This window comes from Pogona vitticeps, chromosome 1, assembly GCF_051106095.1.
Source record: "Pogona vitticeps strain Pit_001003342236 chromosome 1, PviZW2.1, whole genome shotgun sequence".
Classification (NCBI taxonomy): domain Eukaryota; kingdom Metazoa; phylum Chordata; class Lepidosauria; order Squamata; family Agamidae; genus Pogona; species Pogona vitticeps.
Genome location: NC_135783.1, coordinates 82,079,389 through 82,103,204, shown reverse-complemented (window position 1 = coordinate 82,103,204; position 23,816 = coordinate 82,079,389). Strand labels below are relative to the sequence as shown.

The 23,816-nt window shown below is 38.8% G+C and overlaps 1 protein-coding gene across 9 annotated transcripts in view; it reads right to left on the bottom strand.

Annotated features, from left to right (window-relative positions):
• Window positions 1-23,816, bottom strand: part of AHI1 (Abelson helper integration site 1) — a 110,537-nt gene that overhangs the window by 10,852 nt on the left and 75,869 nt on the right. For 8 of the 9 annotated variants that reach the window (XR_013540611.1, XM_072996452.2, XM_078383334.1 and 5 more), the window contains exons 20-21: window positions 16,244-16,302; window positions 7,370-7,435 (exon numbers count right to left, since the gene is read on the bottom strand). Coding sequence is in view for 8 of the 9 variants with exons in the window: in XM_072996452.2 (XP_072852553.2) it covers window positions 7,370-7,435; window positions 16,244-16,302 (125 nt within the window). In the remaining variant the exon portion in view is untranslated. Of the gene's footprint in view, window positions 1-2,534; window positions 2,562-7,369; window positions 7,436-16,243; window positions 16,303-23,816 lie in introns of those variants that run through there. The other variant, XM_072996458.2, reaches the window with a different exon arrangement.

Below are 23,816 nucleotides of genomic sequence, written 5' to 3'. Positions count from 1 at the left end.
CACTTTTAACAGAATTCCTTGTTTTCTTTTTCTGGGCAGAATGCTGCTGCCATGGTGAAAAGAGAAGAGCACCTTTGGCTAAGTGACAACACTCCATTTTTAAATCAACAAACAGAAAGAATACTGTTCCGTACAACACTACATGTTATCTACTTACACAGCACGATCACCTTAGTGTAAAAATGGCTATACTGTACTGTAGTTATATCATATGATCAGAGAACATTTGGTAGCACACATGGCACAATTGCCTTTAGCGGCTTCATCCATTCAAAGTACCAATCTGCAAACAACATTAAAATTTAGCTACATGTGATTAGCTGGTGCAGGGGAGAGGAATAAATTAGCCAAATGTGACACCCTCCCCTTTCTATCCCTTGTTCCCTTTCACAGTTGAAACTGTTGCTGCATGCACAGGATTTCTCTCTTTTTTTTTGGGGGGGGAACCATCTTTTGTTGCTGCTGACTTGCCTAAAACTGGCAGCAAAACCAATTTTAAGTAGTTCTCCCCCCCTCCCCCCAATTTCACAAGAATGCAGAAGATGTGTCTTTTAACATTGCTCAGAATTATTACATTATGATGTTTAAGGTCACCTACTTAAAGAAAAGGGGGGAATCCAGAATTCTGGTGACAAGAAATATTGGCTTGCTCACTTTATGAATGACTGGACAGTATCAAATTAGCTGTACTATTTCCAGTGAAATAGAAATAGAAATCTATTTCTCTTTCAGATATCAGACAATGTAACTGATCTATAAGAAATGATTCAGAATTACATCATACTTTCATAATTTGATTAGATTACATTAATGATAATCTAATATATTTTATTTTAAATACTGCTACTTAATTCAATGTTAAAAATGTTAAGCTTTTTATTTTTACTTTTTAGGCTTCACCCCCTAGCAATTTGGCTAGGTTTCAAAAGCTTCATAATATACAAAATATACATTTTTTCCCAAAACAGTTTAGAAATCTGGTTTTTCTTTGATTTTGAGAGAAAAAAATAGTAACTAGGATGACCATCCAAAAGGTGATCAGTCATAGAAAGCACTCCAAAATGCCATAACACCTTAGTTCTTAATAATTGTGGGCCATCAAATCAATTCCAACTTATGGCAACCTTTTCCAGGTTTTCTAGGTTGAGAATACTCAAAAGCAGGGTGCTATTCTCCCTCTTCTGGGGGCACCTTTGTAATAGGCAAATTATGCAGCTATTGTTCTATCCATTTAGCCTCTGGGCTGCAAGGTCGCAAGATCAGCAGTTCGAATCCACATGACGGAGTGAGTTCCCGTCGCTTGTCCCACTCCTGCCAACCTAGCCGTTCGAAAGCATGTAAAAATGTGAGTAGATAAACAGGTACCACCTCGATGGGAAGGTAACGGAGTTCCGTGTCTAGTCACGCTGGCCACGTGACCACGGAAACTGTCTGCAGACAAGCACTGGCTCTATGGCTTGGAAACGTGGATGAGCACAGAGTCGGACACAACTGGACAATTTGTCAAAGGGAACCTTTATCTAACCTCCTTGTATTTTTCAATGCTTCCTATTCAACGAATAAGGTCACACAGAAACAAATGACACTCTTGTTGTTTGAAGAACTAGCTTCTCAGTGCAATTTATGACCTTGTTTTGTCTGCTCTAGTGGGAAGTTATTATTGCCCAATAAAAATATTTCAGAAATACAGGAATATAGTGTAGCTGTGCTTGAGCAGTTCTGTCTCTAAATACAAGATGAGCAGTTTGCAACATTTCTAACTCAAGTATTATTTCAATATTTTATTTCCCCACTTTCACATTTGGAGATGAAAACCTACCATTATTACACCTAAATTGTAGGAGATAGGGTAGTGGCTGGAAGACTGGTGGGTCACATCAACAGTGCAAAGCAGCCTGGGGTTTATTATACTCAATTTGGAGAGTTGGTATGAGCTATAGAATGGTCCAGTGTTGATTTCTAGTTTTCTGGCATGTTGGGCTTTTGTAGGGAAGTGTGGTAGAAAGGGAGCTATGAACCTAATAGTTGCAGCAATGCAATTTATTAAGGATAAGAGGAGGTTGAGACGAATGTATACATGTATTTTGAAGAGAGGCTGCAAATTTTAATTTTTCTTTCTTTCCTCCTGCAAATCTGGGCCGGATTTCTTCCTTTTTTCTCAGTAGACACCATAGAGCTCAGACAGTGTGCTACGTGGCTTCTCAGAAGTCAGTGTATTCTCCAATACTGCAGTAATACAGAAACTTCAACCCGGTTTGGCTTCTATCAGTTTTTCAAAAAACTACTACGAGATCTAAAATTATATCTAGCTTTTACTCACATAAGAACTATCTAGATTCTTTGTTGTTCTGTTTTCCATCTAGCAAGGAGCCTGAGTGCTATACCATGTGAATTTCATATTTTCAAAGTGGGATCAACTTTTGTTTTATTTCATTGTAAGAGCAGTCCTGATGCAGTATGAAATCATCACATTGTCTGGTAAAGCAGATGTGGGAGGTATGCAGCCTGGAGGCTACGTCACCTGGTAGTACCTTCTATGCTGCACCTGGAGCTCTTCAGCTCTGCAGCAAAATAAATAAATAAATAAATAAATAAATAAATAAATAAATAAATAAATCAATCAATCAATCAATCAATCAATCAATCAATCAATCAATCAATCAATCAATCAATCAATCAATCAATCAAATAAAAAAATCTAATAAAAGAATCTAATAAAAAAAATGAAGGAATGACGGTGTATGATTCTCCATTTAACAGGCATGGGGAGCCCACATTAAAAACTTCCAAAGTGTTTTCCCCTAAAACAAACAATCAAACATATCCATACGTGCATCTGATGGTGGTGGAAAACACAGTGGGTGCAGTCCATTGATCCTCTGCAGCCATCACCCCGTGGTCCAACCTATTTTGAATGTCTACAACTTTTACCTATCCCGTTTCATCTTACCATGAAGACTTCTTGACTTTATCATCAATTAAATCTTTCTCTGCTTTTTTCCTGTCATAACCTGTCTATTTTGTAGCATATTCTCTCATGAAGTGAACTGGTGATTTAAACCTGTTGTGCATTTTTTTAAAAATGATTGAGTTGATCTAATAAGAGTATTGCTCCAATATGGCTTATGGAATTTTAAAAAATGTCAGTAATGACATGGCATGAAATCACATGATGTAACATTTTTTCTTCTTCTAGCTACCTTCATATAAATCATCTGTGTAATGCTTGGATAGCAAGCATATCATGGGAACTTGGGCTGCAAAAAGAGCAGAGGAGCAGGAAAAAAAACCCTTCCCTGTTACTTTATTAACCATACCAAGAAGGAACCAGATGCTGGTCTGTAATGTCCAGTAGGTCTTGGCATATCAAGAAAGGCAATGCAAATTTGTGTGGGTTTTCAAAACTCTAAATGTAATAAGCAAGGAACTATGATTGTAGAGTTCATGGTGTTATGGCCTTATTGCAGTGGTTGTAGCTATAAGACTGAGTAATTTTTGCAGTTTAGTACTGCCAAAAAAGGAGACGTGGTGGCACTGTGGGTTAAACTGCAGAAGCCTCTGTGCTGCAAGGTCAGAAGACCAGCAACCGTAAGATCGAATTCACGCGACTGAGTGAGCTCCTGTCGCTTGGCCCAGCTCCTACCAACTTAGCAGTTTGAAAGCATGTAAATGCGAGTAGCTAAATAGGTACCATCTCAGTGGGAAGGTAACGGTGTTCCGTGTCTAGTCACACTGGCCACGTGACCACAGAAACTGTCTATGGACAAATGCTGGCTCTATGGCTTAGAGACGTGGATGAGCACTGCGCCCTAGAGTTGGACACGACTGGACTAAATGTCAAGGGGAACTTTTACCTTTTACTGCCAAAACAATAACTACTTAAGCCTAAACCATATGCAAGAAGAAGCATCCTACTGCTGAACAAAGCAGTACGTACAATGTTGAGTCAAACGTATTTTATCCTCTGTCATATCTGAAGGTGTGACTTTTCGACATACACTTGATGAGCACTAGAGGTGCCACTGTCAAACCAAATGGAAGCACGTTAAACTGAAAATTACTTTGTTCAAGTGCAATATGTAGGATGATGATGATGACATGGCCATATTAAAATATGAAATGAATCTCTGAATGAACCAGTATTCAATTTCAGCAGTAGAGGATAAATGCTACTTTACAATTCAGACTTTTCCACCTTGATATACTTGTTTATTTCCCTAAGATCTGCCACTTTTGCAAGGAGTGGGTGGGATTGTGAAGTAATGGAATAATAACTGAGAAGTACAGTCATGGCCAAAAAATATTGGCACCCTTGCAATTCTGTCAGAAAATGCAACCCTTCTCTCAGAAAATTGTCCAATGAAAGAAATGAACACGTGAGTACCAAAACATTTGCAACTGCAACAATTTTCTGAGAGAAGGGTTGCATTTTCTGACAGAATTGCAAAGGTGCCAATATTTTTGGCCATGGCTGTATCTGTAGAAGGCTGTATTTCTAGTGTGTCTTTCTGCAATAATGTAGATCTTTCATCACAGACAACCTGAATTAGTAGCATTGAACAAAATCCTCTGGGCACTAGGAGAATGTCAAACTCTATGGCACACACATGGGCAATGATGGTTAGTACCCGCTGTGTTCCTGACAACAACAACACTAATTATACTAATAATACTAATACTAATACAGTGGTGCCCCACTTTACGATTACCCTGCATCACGACGAATCCGCTTCACGACGACGTTTTTACGATCGCAAAAGCGATTGCAAAATGATGGTATAGATAGGCTTTTTTCGCTTTGCGATGATCAGTTCCCTGCTTCGGGAACCGATTCTTTGCAAAACGATGTTTTTTAACAGCTGATTGGCGGTTTCAAAAATGGCCACTGGGTAATTAAAATGGCTCCCCGCTGTGTTTAGGGATGAATTCCTCGATATACAGGCACCGAAAATGGCTGCCGTATGGAGGATCTTTGCTGGACGGTGAGTTTTTAGCCCATTGGAACGCATTGAACGGTTTTCAATGCGTTTCAATGGGCTTTTTATTTTCGCTTTACGATCTTTTCGCTTAACAGCGATTTTCCTGGAACGGATTATTGCCGTTAAGTGAGGCACCACCACCACCACCACCACCACCACCACCACCACCACTACTACTACTACTACTACTACTACTACTACTACTACTACTACTACTAATAATAATAATAATAATAATAATAATAATAATAATAATAATAATAATAATAATAATAATAATAATAATAATAATAATAATAATAATAATAATAATAATAATAGAGAAAGGCTGTTGAAGGACTTGCTAAATGCAGAAGTGTTTGGTATATCATGTCCTGCCATAAAGACCTTCACCTCTAATACAGTCAACTCTTTAGAGGTATGGAATGCTCTTTTGGAACTGAAGAATAGTGAGTGACATTTAGCTTGGTCTTAATCCTTTTTCTTGGTCTGAATCCTTTTTCACCAATGCCAATTTTTGAGATACTGTGTGAGTCAAATAATTGATCCATAACCTCATCTGTACAGTGGTGCCTCACTTTATGATTGCCCTGCATTATGACGAAACCACATTACGATCGCAAAATGATGGTCTGAATTGGGTTTTTTCGCTTTGCAATGATCGGTTCCCTCCTTTGGGAACCGATTCTTCACAAAATGACGATTTTCCTCCAGCTGATCGGCAGTTTCAAAATGGCCACCAGGTAAATAAAATGGCTCCCCGCTGTTTTCTGTGACAGATTCCTCGCTGCACAGGCACCGAAAATGGCCGCGCTATGGAGGATCTTCGCTGGACGGTGAGTTTCCAGCCCACTGGAACGCATTGAAGGGGTTTCAATGCATTTCAATGGGCTTTTTATTTTCGCATTACGATGTTTTCGTTCTACAGCGATTTAGTTGGAACGAATTAACATCGTAATGCGAAGCACCACTGTACATAATTTGAAAAAGGAACGAGCCAACAAACCACAAATATAAGATCTAAGTAAGTGTGTTTCCTGGATGCACAGTAAGTCATATTCCTTGAGGGACTCTATGCTGGTTCTCATTAGAGAGTAACAAACCCGTACTTTTGCCCTTAGAACAACATCCTTCACAGGCAATATTTGGATATTGGACTGCGAAGGTCTACAAGTGAAATTGAACTGAATCTTTGAATCATTTGTAATCTGGTCCTGCAACATATGCTGTCCCAACACCTGCGGCATGGATTTCTTTGAAATCAAAGGACATGACAAAAGTGATGACAAAGCAGACAATTATTCAGCAGTGATCTTAATATTCTCTTTTTCCATTCTATTTTCATTTTTAAGATTCTTGTGTAGCGGCAGACCTTTTATAGTACATTTTTAGTAGTGGTACTGTAACCTTTGATAAGGAAAGTAGGTGAGAATGCATGGACAATATCAACTCCACTCCTGGTACTGCACACAATATCCTTACTATTACTACTGATGTCAAAGCCCCTGTGACAGAGGTGGAGCTGAAATGGTTGTAGTTAGCAATGCTATTAATGACTTTAACTGTGCCTTTCAAACCAAAACCGAGGCAGTGTATAACAAGAATATTCACAGCCACTAACTCAGTCACTTGCATTGATTTTCCACACACACGTCATTTTAATTTCAGTTTCCAGTTACATTGTAGCCTCTTGGTGAACCCTCAACAAACTGAACACTATTGTGTTAAACATGACTAAATAAACATTTAGAGTGTCTGTCTCAATGTGTAATTTTTGCCCCATAGATAACACACTGCTTGAAAAAGGCTACTCGGGGCATAAACAAACAAACAAACAAACAAACAAAATAAAGATGTGTAGACACAAATCTTTTTTAAAAACCTAAGTAAGTCTAATACTATGAACTATTTATTTGAAAAATTAACACTACAAGAGTCAGCTACTCAAAAAGGTAAATCAGAGAAGGCTCCTCTTATTCTTGCAGTGGATAAAAAGAAACAGAGGAGAGACCACTGGTGTATGCCTAACTAAGTTATCAGTGTTGTCACACTCTCAGGATTTTTCTGCTACACCATTTAAGCTATTAATTGCTATGGAATGTAATGCTGAACAAGAAAACATGTGCGCACACAACAAAGGAAAACATTCTATTCGTATGACTTATAATCATATGATAATGTGCAGCAGTTCCTCCACTCTTGTCCTGTGGACAAGTATGAAAATCTGGATCTTGCCTCTGAATTACCTGAGAAATGTTCGAAGCTAATCATTTCCAACAATCACTAAAGAAGAACTTAAGCCCATTTCAGAATGAATGATAATCTTTAAACTAAACAAATAAAATCAGCACACATGAAAACAAAGAGATAAAAATGTGCATAGCACTTACTGTTTCCTGGACAGGAATGGAACTTGTATCTCCTTTGACACAGGCTGCAGCTGTCAATTCAGCATTCTAAAAGAAATTGTTTAACATTAATAGATATACTAATTAGCCATCATAAGACAATCTATGCTCACATACAGTGGCACCTCGCTTAGCGATGTTAATCCGTTCCGGAAAAATGTTGCCAAGCGATTTCATCGCTAAGCGATATTAAAAAGCCCATAGAAACGCATTAAAACACGATTAATGCGTTCCTATGGGCTAAAAACTAACCTTTAAGCAAAGATCCTCCATAGGGGCGGCCATTTTCAGTGCCTCTAAAGCGAGGAAACACAGCGGGCGGCCATTTTGTTTTCCCGGTGGCCATTTTGAAACCACCGATCAGCTGTTAAAAAAGGGTCGCTTTGCCATGATCGCTTCGCAAAGCGAAAAAAACCCATAGGGACCATCGCAAAGCGATCGCTTTTGCGATCGCAAAAACTCTGTCGCTAAGCGATTTTGTCGCTCAACGGAGCGATCGCTAAGCGAGGCACCACTGTAATCATATTTTACTGTGACATATGCTTGTTGTATACAATAAAATCTGCCATTAAAAATATCAGGATTATAAACACAATTTCTACTGAATGACACTACAAGCCAAAGCATGTCCCGCATATAGGAAGCGTGTCAGGCAAAACAAAAGAGAAAAAAAATTAAAGAAGACAAAAACGTTGTGGCACCTTAAAGACTAACTGCTATGCTTTAATGTGAGCTTTTATAGATAAGTACTTTTCCACAAGACTTAGTTAAGGCAAGTAACAGGTAAGTGGGAGAACTATACGTGCATCATGCATGGACCCCTTCTGCTGTTAAAATCTTCCTTTCCCATTTTTTAAATAGCTGAAGCTCTTCCATGCTCAAATACAGAAGTTTACCCTCCTATACTTAGTTTGCCCCTAAAGCAAGAAATAGTGGATTTAGCTTGCAGTGACTTTTCAATACATGCAAGAGAGGCATGTTTGAGCCTATTTTCTCAGCTCTTTTTTCCCTGATGTGAGGGAAAGAGTAGAGCAGCAACACTGTGTAAGCAGTGAGTTTTACCCAAAGGGAAGGAGTGGCTGTTGTTACTCAGTGATGAGTCATCATGATGATTACTATTGCTATTCTCATTATGATTCTTTTAAAAAGGATGATATTTATGAGCTCTCCAAAAAGCCCCATCAAACTTCCTTAAACTGAGGTAAGCTCTAGGAAATAATAGATTAAAAACTTCAAGATGCCCTGGGATATTTTGAATGCTCACAGATGTTGCATTAAAGTTTTATTAAAATGTGGATCCAACGTGCTTCCTCCCAAAGGGAAATGCACATTATTTTTCAAGTGTCATATTATATGTACTCCATTTAAAGGTTTAAAGAAAGTTACTGCATTTTTTATATATATATATATATATATATATATATATATATATATATATATATATATATATATATATATATAATGGAACCAGATTGCTAAAATGTTACTTAACAATAATTTGGTGGAGCTATGCACAGAAAGACACAATTAGATTCAGGTCGCACTTTAGATAATGAACCTCTTTGCCTTTGTGGCGTTTGGACCTCGTGGCCCCTGCCTGACTCCCCAAACACAGAGCACACGAATGCAAACCAATACTTTTCACATGCTGCCACCAGTTGATAACTAAATCAACATACTTTACTTATGGAAGGATGAGGATGAAGGTCCAAACCTCACTGTCTTTTAAATAAAACAAGTTTATTGATTACAGGTGTTTTGATTATCATTCATAAGTATCTTCTTCAGGTTTCTCAATCATCAAAAACAATCTTCTATTTGATCTTACTATTCACTCTTCTAACTAATCACACCTCAGATCTCCCAAATACCACACTCTATCTCCCTCTCCAATCTCATCTCCCTCTTGACTCTCACTCTGACTCACTCTCTGACTCCACCTCTTTTTACATATCTCTCCGCTCCGCCTCTCAGCAACATTAGCCTGCAACATGAATATGCATGACTACTTAACATAATAAGGGTGAATACTATAGCCTTATATTGTTTTTGATAGGATCCCCTTCACTTTGAATCCAATGTAGAACCTCACAGTAGAAACCAATGCCAAAAACTCTTGAATCTTGATGTCACTGAAATTCTCTAAATCTTAACTGCAAACCTGCCTGCAAATATCTACGTATGGAGATTTTTCCACATGGAAATTTGCATGCATTTTCCCACATATATTTCCTATCACATATATGTTTATTTATATGCTTTCCTAACATATGCAGTTTTTGCACATTTTCCCAACTGAACAGATAATTGTGCATGTTTTTCGCATGTTTCAACAGTATACATTTTAGCCATTCATTTTAAAAAGTGTATGTGTGATACTAAATTTTCAACAATCCTCAAATATTTAAATTTCCAAGGTTTTGAGTTTCAACAAGTTTTGCAGAAGGTGAAATGGGCAATTTTGGCAAGAATCTCAAAATCACTAAAATTATTTTCCACCCATAAATCTGAAGGTTCATATATTGAGCCACTGACTATAATGGAAAATGGATGAATGACATTATTGTCATTATTTACTATCACACTTTCTCAGTGTTGCTGTTTTAGAAGGCACCCCAAAGGGCCAAGCCTAAAAACCAGGAATCCTAAAAATCTGAAAGTGAGGAGATATGTTTGCAAAATCACTGATTTTTGGATTTCAGGAAGCAAATTAGCAAATTAGACAACTGTTTTGTAATGGTAGCCAAAAGCTTTGGAACGATTCCAGTTGCTGAAATTAGTATGGGGAGAATAACATGACCTTGCTTCCACACCCCATTAACTTCTTGTCTTAATGTTGGGTATGTTGTTTATACTTTCTGTAGTTTTGAGATTGGTTGTTGATGGAATTCCAACTTGTTTTTTTCTTTGTTCCTTACTTAGTGTAATGTTTATTACGTTTTATCCACGATAAAGGGCTTGTTCCAGTATAGTACTGCAGTTTCATTTTCCAAACATGGAGCTGCCTGGAATTTATAATATGGAGGAAAATATGTGAATAAATCGTAAGATTTAGCCAACTGGTCTTTGTAACTTGGTTATGCCTGCAGATACAGTCTGTTGAGCTTGAGGCCTTCAAATATGATATTAATTTTTTTTCTTTGGATTCAGGACAGGTCCTACATTTATCACTTAAACTTTGCTTCATAACTATTTTCTGATAGTACCTAATGGAGTTAATTTGGTCTCAGATTGTACAGATGAATCCCTCAGTTTCAGCCTGAAGAGGAACCAATTTAAACCACATATTCTATTGTTGTTTATCAATGTTATCACTGAGGTGGTAACCTGAGTGCTGTCCATGTAGCAGTTTCTAAGCCATGCATCCCAGCACTGTGAAACTTTCATCAGTGCAGCCTGGTTCTCCCTTGCAAGTTGCAATACCATTAATCTTTTACATACCTCTTCTATCATCTAATGCAGTGGTTCTTAACCTTTGTTACTCGGATGCTTTTGAACTGCAACTCCCAGAAACCCCAGTCAGGACAGCTGGTGGTGAAGGCTTCTGGGAGTTGCAGTCCAAAACTCCTGAGTAACCCAAGGTTAAGAACCAGTGATCTAATGAATGAACTGAAACTGTGTTCCCAAGGAAGCAGTTTCGAAATTTGACTATTTGACCCATATAGAGATGCCTGAAGTTGACAAGCCTGTGCCCACCCATTGTCCATGGCAAATAAAGGAGCTATGTACATGCCTTTTGATGATGGCACTGGTGCTTTGAGAGGAGGGATTAAGTTATCCTACTTAAATAATTTAGATCACTGTACTTCCAATTCATGATTCCAAAAATACAGATTAATATTGTGTTACCTAGCTATTAAAATCAGTACTTTTTCCTTTTGCATTGAGTTCTGTTCTGACTACCAATTTCACTCTATCAAAGTAACAGTCCCTGAACAATGATTTAGGTTCCTTGTGGTTTATAGAGATGTTTTTGTAGGTGACTAGATATTTATAGGTTTTCTGCTTCTGGAAGCATTGAAAAAACTATAAGATGGTGAGCTCACAAATGCAGCCCTCTGAGAATCTGCTTCTTTTTGTGTGGATAACACATTATAATAAGAACTGTGTGTCATCAAGTCAATGCTGACTTATGGTGACCCTTTCCAGTGTTTTCTTGGTAGATAGCACTCAGAAGTAGTTTAGCATTCCTTTCTTCTAGGGGTGTATTGTAGACCAAGGCTATACTGGCTAGCTATTCTCCAAGGAGACACAATTGGGAATCAAATTCCCAGTGCCTTACTCTGCAACCAGATACTTAACTTACTGAGCTACTATCCACCAATGGCACATTTATCAACTCCAAAATTCCTTGCTATTATGACTCAACAATGCACTCTACATGAAATTGCCTTGGAAGAGTGTTCAGAAACTTCAGCAGGTTCAAAATGCTGCATTCAGACTGCTGACTGGCACTGGTTATAGGGAGCACATAACTCCTTCATTACAAAACTTCACTGGCTGCCAGTCTGTTTCCAGGCCCAATTCGAAGTGCTGGTTATTACCTATAAATCCCTATATGACTTGGGTTCAAGCTATCTGGAGGATCATACCATTCTATATGAGCCTTCTCAGCTTTTAAGATCTTCTGAGGAGCCCTTGTCTTGGTTCCAACACCTTCCCAAGCTTGTTTGGCAAGGACACAAGAGGGCCCTCCCAGTGGTTGCTCCCAGGCTTTGGAATGAACTGCCCTGAGAATCCAGGTTGTCCCCCTCCCTCTTGTCCTTTCATTGTGAGGAAAAGACCTCCCTCTTCAGGCAGGCTTTTAAGCAGTAAGTTGTATCAGGAATGCTGATTTTTAATTTATAGATTTTTAAATGCTTTCAATTTGTTTTTACTATTGGCTTTTATTCTCAATATAGGTTAATTGTTTTTAATGTTGTATTTATGAAGTATTTTTAAATGGTGTTTGTTTTGTTGGTATACAAATAATACAAATAAAGCTTAAGAGAATATTCACTTTATCAGGAAAGCTTGCAGATAATATCATCCATGTATATTAACTATGAGACATTAAGACAGTTTCTCTTGTAATTAGGCTTTTAGCACTATCACTCAATTGTCTTCAAAGGGACTTACAGCCATTCATAAACACAGAAATCACCCTGAACACCTCTTCTAATAAGGATATCATTAGAGAGGAGGTCCCTGAACTTTAGTTTTGTCCTCCATTTTGTTATGAGTTCAGATAGTCAATTCTACAAGCAATTTTGCAGATCCTCAAAATTTCAAGAAGCCATGAGTGGGGCACAGAATCAAAAGCCTTTCAGTAATCAATAGAAGCAGCTGATGAAATTCCAGGGTTCCTTGAAATCTGACTCACTATGAAGAAATCAACAGTGAGAAATTCCTTACAAATTGTAAGACTTCTTAACACAACCTCTTTGTTGACCTGTTGGAATGTGGCTGCATTTGAAAAAACTAGAAATATTTTGGTAAATAACTGATGTAAACAATCTGTAAACTGTGGGTAAACAGGTCAGGAATTTTTAGCATCAGAACAACAGCCAACCTTATAAATATGATAGGTATTCTTTGTATAAATAAAGCATTCTGGAATAAAATCAGAGTTGCCAAGGCCTTTGTTAAAAAATTTAGACAGGTAAAAGTGAGAAGTTACATTTTTAAAACCAAAAGTTATTGATCCCATCTACTCTAAGCACTTTCCAATCTTCTTCTTCACAGAATTAGATGAAATCTATATGACAATATTCCCTTCTGAGTGATTTATTTGGCCAATCTGAGACAAATGGATCCAGAGGTTTCTGTGCTATGCAGGTTTACTGTTGACCTGTAACACTTTATTTTACGTCCTGAGAGATGAAACCTGCCAAATTAGAAACAAGCTGTGAATTCAAATTTGAAAATATTCAAAATTCACAGGGTAGTGCCATTTTGATAGTTTCAAATATATCTGAATCTGAATTCAATGGTTCTGAAAATCTGTAATAATAATTTCTAATATTTGGAATTCCATTTACTTCAGGGAACAATAGGCTAGGTTTCCTCTTGCTAGAGGATGAAGAGAAAGTGATTTCTCTACTAGTTATCAGGTATCCTGGAATTATTTGAAAATCCAAACTTAAAGATCCTCTGGCACCAAGGGTAGTGGTACAGCAGCAGCTGGCCAGGGCACAAGTTATACACCTTACAGGTGATAACCAGAGAGGAGACAGGGTGCAAAATATATCTTTCTCTCCCTGACAGGACACTGGTGGTAGCTGGAGGCATCAGGCATAGGGCAACACACAATGGCAGGATACAGGTGGGCCCTGTTGAATATGGCTGTGATGGAGGGCAGTCACACAACTCACAAAATTCAAGAGGCTTTGAGGGACATGCTGTGGCAGTGGAGTCTAGCTACAGAAAGGTAAGATCTGTTTGTCACAGAAAATGGGGCAAATGTGGTGCCAGAATAGTAGCATGGGAAAATGAAAGGAGTGTGGTGTATGGCCCACACTCTCTATCTAACAGTTTGAGGTGCTTTGCAGGTATGGAAGACACAGGTATACCTCATACGGTGGAGTAGACTAGAAAGGTGGCAGGGCAGAGCACTTTCACCATATTATTGAGGGCCAAAAGCTGTTGCACCAAACATTATCCTCATACCAAAGGTGAGATGCCAGTTTGCTAATCTAAACCAACTAGGCTCATGCTGACAGGACATCCAGCTTTCATACTCCATTTTTTCAGTGGAAAAAATCCAAATGGTAAGCAACAGATTGAATCCAGCTTCTTTTCTGCTACTGGGACTATTTTTTAATGAAGAATTGTGCTCAAAATGTTATCATTGGATGAAGGAGACAGGGAGGAGCTTGGATTGATTCCCACCCACCCCAGTTCTCTTCCTGTGCATCCTCCAGTGTCACCACTGTTCTGGAAAGTTTCAGGCCCTTTCATAGTAGCAGACGATCTATATGGAATGGGCTGCAATATAGGATGGCAAGGCAAGTTAAAAAAAATCAACAGTTTGATCCCTATCCACAAGTTCACCAGTGGGACCCTAGTTCAGAAGCCTAATAGGCAGAACACTGATGCTCAATTCAAACCAACTGGGAAGGGAAAAGAACTAAAGTGGCAGTAGTTAAAATCCTATCAATGGAAGAAGTTTTTTTTAAAAAAAGAAGTACTGTCATACATTGGTCTTTAAGCAGCCTGAATCATTTAATTACTGCTGGTGGTACCACAGTTGCTTTCTTGAGCTTTCAGATGGCTATGATCCTTATTTGATTATAGTCCTTCAAGCATTTAATGAGCATGGGAATTGATAATGTGCCTGGAGGAAAAGCTGTGCCAGGCTCCACTTTACTGAGTCCTGCAATGTACAAACACACACACACAAAGAAACACAAACACAGCTGCTGCAACGAAGCTCACAGGGATTTTTTTTAAAAGGATGAAATGAAAAGTAGGTGAAATAATTCAACTTGTAAGATTTATTCAGACACTATTTTGATCCATTCTCCTTTAATCAGAAACAGTTCACTTTTAACTGTAAAGGATGCCAATTTACATACTTTTAGGAGAACTCTTCTGCCACTACAATATCACAAAAGAGAGGGAAAGAATGCTTAATGAATACCATAATGTATTTCCCACCCCACTTTTCCTCTTTGGTGTACATTATATTGGCAGGAATAATTCTGAGCCACTATATTCCCTTTCCTCATTTCCAGGACATGTTGCAATACTAGCTGATAAAAATGTAAGCATAAAACAGTTTGTAACATAACATTTTTTGAACAATACCAATACCTCCAACCCAGATCTTCTGCTCAGACTAATGGGAATTGTATTGCACACTAAAAGCTCTTAGGTGAGATTCCTAACTGCACCACACAAAATTATATACATTTAATAACCAGGAGCAAATGGAGTTCTGAAGCCGCTTGAGTGTCTTTAATATAGAAGAATGCAAGTACTGAATTTCACCAAATAAGACCACAAAAAAGTATCTTTTTATTTTTTGAAGGAAAAAATAATTTGGGGAAAAAAGAGGAAAATATGATGAAGAAAGAGAAGGAGAGAACAAATAACAATGTATGCTGAGGAGAAATAAAGATGTATGATAGATTTCCTTTGGGACCCCCAAATGGTAAAGTAGTTTCTTAAGGCAATGTTTATAATCTTCAGACATTGAAAACAAGGTAGATAATACCACAGAAACACCACCTACTTCTGCTTGCAAAATTTGCAACATTCGTACAACAATCCAAAGTGTAAATCTTTTAATTTGAATAGATGAAAGGAAATATACAGGAAATACTTGAGAGATGTATCCATTTCAGGTGAAATTTTTAATGCTGAAAACTACAATCACTTTATTATTTTGTAAAGTAAATAAAATCTGAAAGCTATTAAAATGATTACAGTGCACTTATTATGAAATCAATAACTCTGCTTAACGTCAGGTAAACTAACAACTGTTAAATGGATTTCAGTCTCTCTCAATTGAAAGTAAATTGAAAGTAGAATCAGTCAACGTCTGAGCTGAGCTCCAGATATGTCATATTTGTTTTAGAACCATAAAAATGAATCTAAAAATACTAAAAGTAAAGTGTTACAATCTAATTCTAATGAATAACAAGCATGCTGTGCTAAGATAATATTGATTCTTTTTATTCTTTGGTTTTCAGATAGCAGCTATGGGAGACACAAATCCTACACAGAGGATTTTTTCTTTTTGCAAGACAGTCCTTTTATGACTAAAGGGAAATATAAGAAAGCTCGTATACAATGGTCACTTTTGAAGAAAGGTTTTTTTAAACTTTAAATTCTTTTTTATATGCAAAAAGGGGAAAAAATAGAACTCCTTACCATGCGCAGTCCAGCTGATGGTGTTCGGCTAAAAGGATTTCCCACTGGGACAAAGCTTCCTGTGAAAAGACAAAGCTGTGAAATTTTTGATTGTTATCTCTTTTCAGTTTAATAAATCGTTTTATTTTTAAAAACATGACGATGGTAGGATGCTTCACGAAACCTTGAATGAAAAGACAGCAGCTGCTTTTAGTCCTAGCTATGCACCCTTCCGTCAGTAACAGTTGGAGGGTTTATAACTAACAGACCTGACACAGGGTTAGCTAATCCAATATTTCCATTCAAGTGATCTGGAAAAATAACACCAGCAACGCCGCATACCACCTAGCACTCGGAATTGACACCATTATTGAAAAGCAGCACTGCCTGTCCTTGTAATAGAATCTTTGACTCATGCATACAAGGTCCCCCCCCATCAGAAGTGGTCACAACACTTTTGCATTGAATTACTCATTTTATTTGAAAGAATAGGTATAGGCTATTCAGTGCATTTTCTTTGATCATATGACTTCCTAACATTACACATCTTGCTGTTTATTTTATTCCAACTAAGTACAATGTATATTTTAAAAGGATGTATTTGTCATTTTTGGTCCTTTTGCATTTATTATTATTCTGACTACTAAGCTCCCAGAAATCTTTTCAATATGTATAGATTCTTTTTCCCCTTTTCCGTTTATAATTGACAAGCCTTCCTCTAAGGAAGAAAAGATGCACTGCCTTTAATGGATAATCCTTTGACTCTAGGTAAATTACAAATGCCATTCAGAGAGTAACTGAGAAAACCATGGTGATGTAGCAGTTGGAGTGGTAGGTGAGGACAACTGAGATAGTGCAACAGCCTACATGGGGGGGGGGCTTGTCATTTAGGAGACACCAAGTGACATTTTTTTCCCACACGCAAATGCTGCTCAGTAGCATATGCCAAGGGATACGGTGGTCTGTGGTTGGATCTACACCTGTGGAAAAAATTTGCCACTTCTACTTCACTGCATTCACTCTGCATGACACAGATGCAAATCTGTTGCAGCCCTGGAGCAAACCACGCCTTAATCCATAGTTTTTCTCCGCATAGCCACCACACAGTCACCTCTGACACTGCAGGTTCACTTTTATGACCATGGCAATGTGGTGGTTTTGGGTGTCTACATTATTGAAGATGCTACCTTTCCCTTCTGCCATTATGTTGTGGACAATTGCTATACAATTGCTCCCATAACTTCAGCTGGAAATTCACTCCCTTTACCCCATTTTCCTCCTACTGTCATGCTGCCACAAAACAGCATTCTGTCACTGTATTGACAGAAATCAGCTGTGTGCTGCTCATTCTGTCCTTTTCAATGTCTTCCATTGAAACACTGCCAATCTGCTTGCCTCACATCCCCCTTCCGAGTCCTGCACAGCCAAACTGGGATGCCACATCTCTAAAATCCCATTTCCACTCTAAACTCCTCTCTCTTGCTGAAAAACTATTCCCACCACTCGCTGCTACGTACACTTATTCTAGTATCGTCTTCAGCCCGACTACCTCATTCCTATACTCTGCTGTGCTAGTTCAAAAGGAGTCAAAAATCCTCAACTTCTCTCTAGTATGGTTCCATCAACAATTCAAGCCGAAATGGGTCAAATAAATTGCTAAAGCAACAGCTCCAGTTCTATTTACATCCCTAATTGGGAGACAGCTCCACACACAACCCATTTGGATAATAAACGTCCACAGGATCAAGCTGCCCTTCACTTTACCAAAGCACCTGCTGCTCCCAATGAAACTCTTTCCTCAATATTTTGGCATCCAGCCAGCTGAGAGGAAAATCACCTCAGCACCTTCTAGTGCTGCCCACTGCGGTATCTCGCCCCAAGTGAATGGAGCTTGTCATGTGAAAAAACACTGTAATTTTGTTCCTGCAACAGCACCTATTAACACTATAGTGACAATCACACTGACTTGATGTAGGGTCGACAAATGTTGGGCTGGAAACAAGGTATATCTCAGTGTAGATTCAAACTACATGCCTTGTTTACAACACCAGCGCTGTGTGGCAATGTGTTAAGTTGTGCAATAGCCAAGACTCTGAAAAATGTTGACATTCCCACATGCATGGCTATCTTACTTTGCAAAGAAAGACTGTATCACAAGTAACATTAGAATGTCTAATTTGGTAAATGGGAAGGCATGAGGGGCAATTTTTAAAAAATGCCTGCTTAACTGTGTTGTAGCTGATATTTTTCTTTAGAAATGCTGCAAGATAAAGGTAGTACAATTATGTCGGACTGTGCTGTTGTTTATGATGATCAATATGAAGTTAGGCAGAATCTCCATCAACTGTGAAGATAGCTAAAAAGCAAGCTGACAAGATTCTACCAAACAAAACTTCTCGATTAGTGTAGCTTACAGCAAAAATTATTTAGTAATACAGTGGTGCCCCGCATAGCGACGATAATCCGTGCAGCAAAAATCGTCACTATACGGATTCGTCGCTATGCAGATTTAAAAAGCCCATAGGAATGCATTGAAACCCCTTCAATGCGTTCCTATGGGCTTAAAACTTACCTTTTAAGCGAAAATCCTCCATACGGCGGCCATTTTGGGCACCCGAGGAATCCGTCCCTGTTTTACCCAGTGACCATTTTGGAACCGCCGATCAGCTGGGGAAAAACATTGTTATGCGAAAATTGGTAAGCGAAACAGCTTACCGATCATCGCAAAGTGATTTCCCCCATAGAAATCATCATTTTGCGATCGCAAAAACATCGTCGCTATGCGGATTCATTGTTAAATGGGGCGCCCGTTATGCGAGGCACCACTGTATTGAGATAGTTTTCCCCCTCTGTACATGTGGCTAGTTTTTTAAATCATGTGAGAATATTCTATACAGATGTGCAGCAACTATGGCTTTAAAGTAGAATTAAAAACCAGAATTAATTAAACCAAAATTATTCTTATTAAATATGTTACCAGAGAGTTTAGATAAGAGAGAAAGAACCATTTGGTGATACATATACAGTGGTCCCTCAACTTATGAATACCCCTACCTACGAACATTTCGACTTACGAACAGCTCCGCTCGCAAAATTTTGCTTCAACTTAACAGTGGAGCTTCGACCAAAGAACAGAAAAAGGCAGGGAGAAAAGGCAGGACATTCAAACCGTTGATGGCGAAGAGGCTGCTTCTTTGTAGCTCTTTCGCCCCAACAGTGAGAGTAGGGGGTCAGGGAACTTTTTTACTCCTGTGGTGCAGGAGGAGGAAGGAGAGGCAGGGGCAGCTCTGGATCGCCGCCGGTCATGGGAAGCCGGTGTGCTCCCTGCCCATCCCTGGTGCAGGCCTACTCATGAGTAAGGCCCACCAAAGGCACATGTCTACTCATACGTAAGGGCTGCCGAAGGGCCTGGGCTGGGCTGGGGTGTGCCGGTCAGAGAGGCTCCTCCATGGACGGGGCGTGTGGCAGCGGCACAGGAGGAGGAAGAAGTGGGGCAGCTCTGGTTTGCCACTGGGCGGGGAAGCCGGTGTGTTCCCTGCCCATCCCTGGTGTGGGTCTACTCATGAGTAAGACCCACCAAAGGTATGGGTCTACGCATGAGTAAGACCCCCTGCCGCCTTGGCTGCCCTATATCGCCATCCACCATCCACCAGGGAGTGAGTGCCATTGGAGGAGGCTTCTGTCTGCCTGGTAAGGTGCTGCTTTTTGCTTTTTAGAAACTTCTGGGTGGGTTTTGCAGGATGGGTTTTGGCTGAGGGGGGTTATATTTCTGTGCTGTGTTGTTAGTTTTTGGTGAAATTTTTTTTTGCAGTCCCAGCGTGGGGATTGCTGGATGTTTATTTTTGGGGTTTTTTTCGGGGTTTTTTGGAGCCTTCGGGACTTGCTCTGTTTATTTTTGGTTGTTTTTTTAAAGCCCCAGTGCCTTCTGATGGGGCTTTCTCTGTGCTTCATTCATTCATTCATTCATTCATTCATTCATTCATTCAGGTTTTTTTTTTTGAAATGCTGGGATGGATTAATCCCGTTCCCATGCATTTCAATGGGAAATGGTGCTTCTACTTACGAGCATTTTGCCCTACGAACACCATTCTGGAACGGATTAAGTTCGTAAGTCGAGGCACCACTGTAATAACTGCAGCCAGAATACTATATGCAGGAAAATGGAAGAAAACTGAAATACCAAATTGTGAAGAACTAGAGGAAAAGATTATGGAAGTGGCGGAGATGGACATATTAACAGAAGCTTTGAAAGACAATTCAATCCAAGAAGCATCTGAAAAATGGGACCCTATACAGTGGTACCTCGCTAAATGACGACCCCGCCAAATGACAAATCCACATAATGATGACTTTTTGCGATTGCTATACCGATTTGCAAAAGTCATTCCTATGGGGGATTTTCACTGGACGTCGATTAGCTCTGTGCTTCACGAACCTTTTGTTCATAATACGACGATTTTCCGCAAAATGGCTGCCCTGTGTTTTCCAGACCCATGCTTCGCAGGGCAGCTATTTTTACAGCTGATCGGCGATCGCAAAATGGCTTCCCTATGGGTGATCTTTGCTTGGCGACGGGGTATTTTCCCCATTGGAAAGCATTAAACTGGGTTTCAGTGCATTCCAATGGGGAAAGGGTTTTCGCATGATGACAATTTCGCTAAACAGCAATTTTCACGGGGCGGATTATTGTCATCATGTGGGGCACCACTGTATATATAACTGGATCTGTTCTATAACTTGAAAGCCAAATGTGATAATTTTAATACAAAATAGTTAAATAACTCTAATTGGAATTATATAGGCAACTAGCAGACACAAAAGTCTTTTACGTAATGATACATTTAAGTACAGATAATATGTGATAATGTATAGTATGATATATTCCCTATTTTCCCAAGTTATTTCCTTTTACCCTTGAAATAAAAAAAAATAATTTAAAATGTAGAATTAAAAACTATGGTTATTGTACATTTATGTAGTTATTTATAATTTTATTTATGGAGGATGATTTGACCAACTACTCCTATCAAGTGTGAGGAAACAGAACAAACAAATATTCCTACAACTCTCCCTTCATTCACTTTCCTGTCAGCTCACCAATCAGTGATGGAGAGCACCAATCATTCTCAGCTGGCTCATTTCTTTTCAGTATTTTCATCAGTAGCATGTCTACCCATGATCTTATTAATTAGGTGGATACTATCAAAATAGTGCTCTTGTCATTCTCCATCCCCACCTGCAACTTGTAACAACGCTGTTTGAATCTAGGGCACTCAGGGTGCAATCAGACTAGGATTTGTCCCATAGGTTGGTCCCTACTGGGGCCAGGCAGGTTCTCTCCTTTTTCCGGCAATCGCATGCTGTATGGGCAATCACAACTAGCCCATCCCTTACTGTTGCTGACTCACATCTTTTTTGGGTCCCTATCAGGGATTTGGTGTTGTTTTTTGTGTGCGGGTAGGACTGCTCTGTTTGGTTCCGTTCCAGCATATGGAATCATCAGGAACAAATCAAAGTGGACAGCCTAAGCTGTCACTTTGCTTAACTCACTTCAGGATCCAAGAATCATTAGGAAATAGAAAGCTTCTTCATGCTCCACAGTTGTTTGATAATAGTACTGAAAACACAATTGTTTTTCTTTTAAATTGTTCAATGTGTTATACCTAACAATGTCTGCTTTATAAAATGTGGTGGTGATTTAAAGATTTATTGGTATCTACTCTCTCTTTTTGCAAGAAATTCTGCAGATTTTTATTTTATTTTTACAAATGTTTTGCCTCACCTTGAAATTCTCTGGATGTTTTATTCAAGCTGTTTCCTCCAGACTTGCTTTTCACTTTTGTTTTGGGTCAAAATTCTGTGCAAATCTACTTGTACCTGTTGGTCAGAGAAATCTGTGGGCTACTTTTCTCTTGAATTCCTCCAGTGCCGGAGTGCTCATCACCTCCCAAAGTAATTGGTTCCACTGCCATACTCTTTGAACAGTTAACAACCTTTTTGCAATATTCAACTTGAATCTGGCTTCCCATAACATGAGCTCATTATTATGTGTCCTGCATTCTGAGATGATTGTCATGCAGAGATGGGACAGTGTATGTTCTCAATTTTCGAAGTATTTGAACAGTAGTATCAAATCTCCCCTCACTCTTTTTTTCTCAAGGTTAAATGTGCCTAATTATTTCAAAAGTATTTCCTCATAGGGATTGGTTTCCAGTCCCCTGATCATCCTTGATTCCCTCTCCTTAACTTGTTCTAGTTTGTATGTATCCTTTTTAAAGTGTGGTTTCCAGAACTGAACACAGTACTCAAGATGAGGCCTAATCAGCGCTGAACAGACAGAAACTAGTATTTCACAGGATTTGGAGACTATACTTCTGTTAATGCAGCCTAAAATAGCAGTTGCCTTTTCTGCAGCTGCATTGCACTGTTGGCTCATATTCATTTTGTGATCTACAACAATTTCAGGACCTTCTCACGTGTAATATTACTGAACCAAATATCCCTCGTATTATAACTGTGTATTTGGTATCTTTTTCCTAGGTGTAGCAAGCACTTTGCACTTACTCTTGTTAAATTTCTGGAATCTTATAGAAAAGCTTTGGCCACCTCTCAGCCAAAGTCTTCCAGCCTGGGCACTACAAATGTATTCAATTTGAATTCCCATTGTTCACACTTCAGAAAGCAGGACCATCTCTCAAGATGCAGTAAAGTGGAAAGATCATGCAAGAGGAGGTGGTCCTTTAAATACAGTAATTGGTCTCAAACTATTTAGGGCTTTCCCATCTATGTACTCTCTTTACAACAATCCTTTCCCCCACGCAATAGACAGACAGATAAAAATCATACTATCACTCCATATCCTTCTTCCAACATACGAAGGTATTTTTCATAATCCCTCCCCCCCAAAATTAGGCATGTTTAGCAGTTGCAACAGCAAAAGAAAAAATGTTTGGATTCTCATCAATTACTTTCATGGTTTGTGAATATTATGAAACATTATGAATATTTTAGGGTTCAGAAAAAAGTCACACTGGATTCAAGAACAAGAGAAGAGAGGAAGCTAAAACCAACTTTTCTATAAGCAATAGATCCCAGGGTCCTATCAGGATTATAGCTAACACAATGCCCTATCTGTTCTCAGTCACTAAAGAGTTCATACTGGGAATAACATTCACAAGCACACCATTCAGTTAACTATTCTAGATAATACTTATTCATTAGTTGCCTAGATTCACAATTAATGAGAGTTTTCAAGTTGAAATTACTCAGGTGCATTGGCAGCTATCCATGGGAAAACTTGCACAATCTCCACCTGTACTCTGCTTACCTTAAGCCAGTGGTATTAGTCATACTCATAAGAAATTTCCTCACAAATATTTGAACACTGGAAGATATTTATATATGTAATTAGATGGCACCACCTCAAAGAGCTAGCTTACCCATAATGTTGCAAACACTTGAGTTTGAATATTGTCTTGCCCATGGGTAGTTTCAATGATAACAGGTTTATCAGTACTCTAATAAGCACATTTTCTACCTTGCTGCATCTTTGTCAGGTATAAGGCTAAAAAAATGAAGCATACAGTGGTGCCCC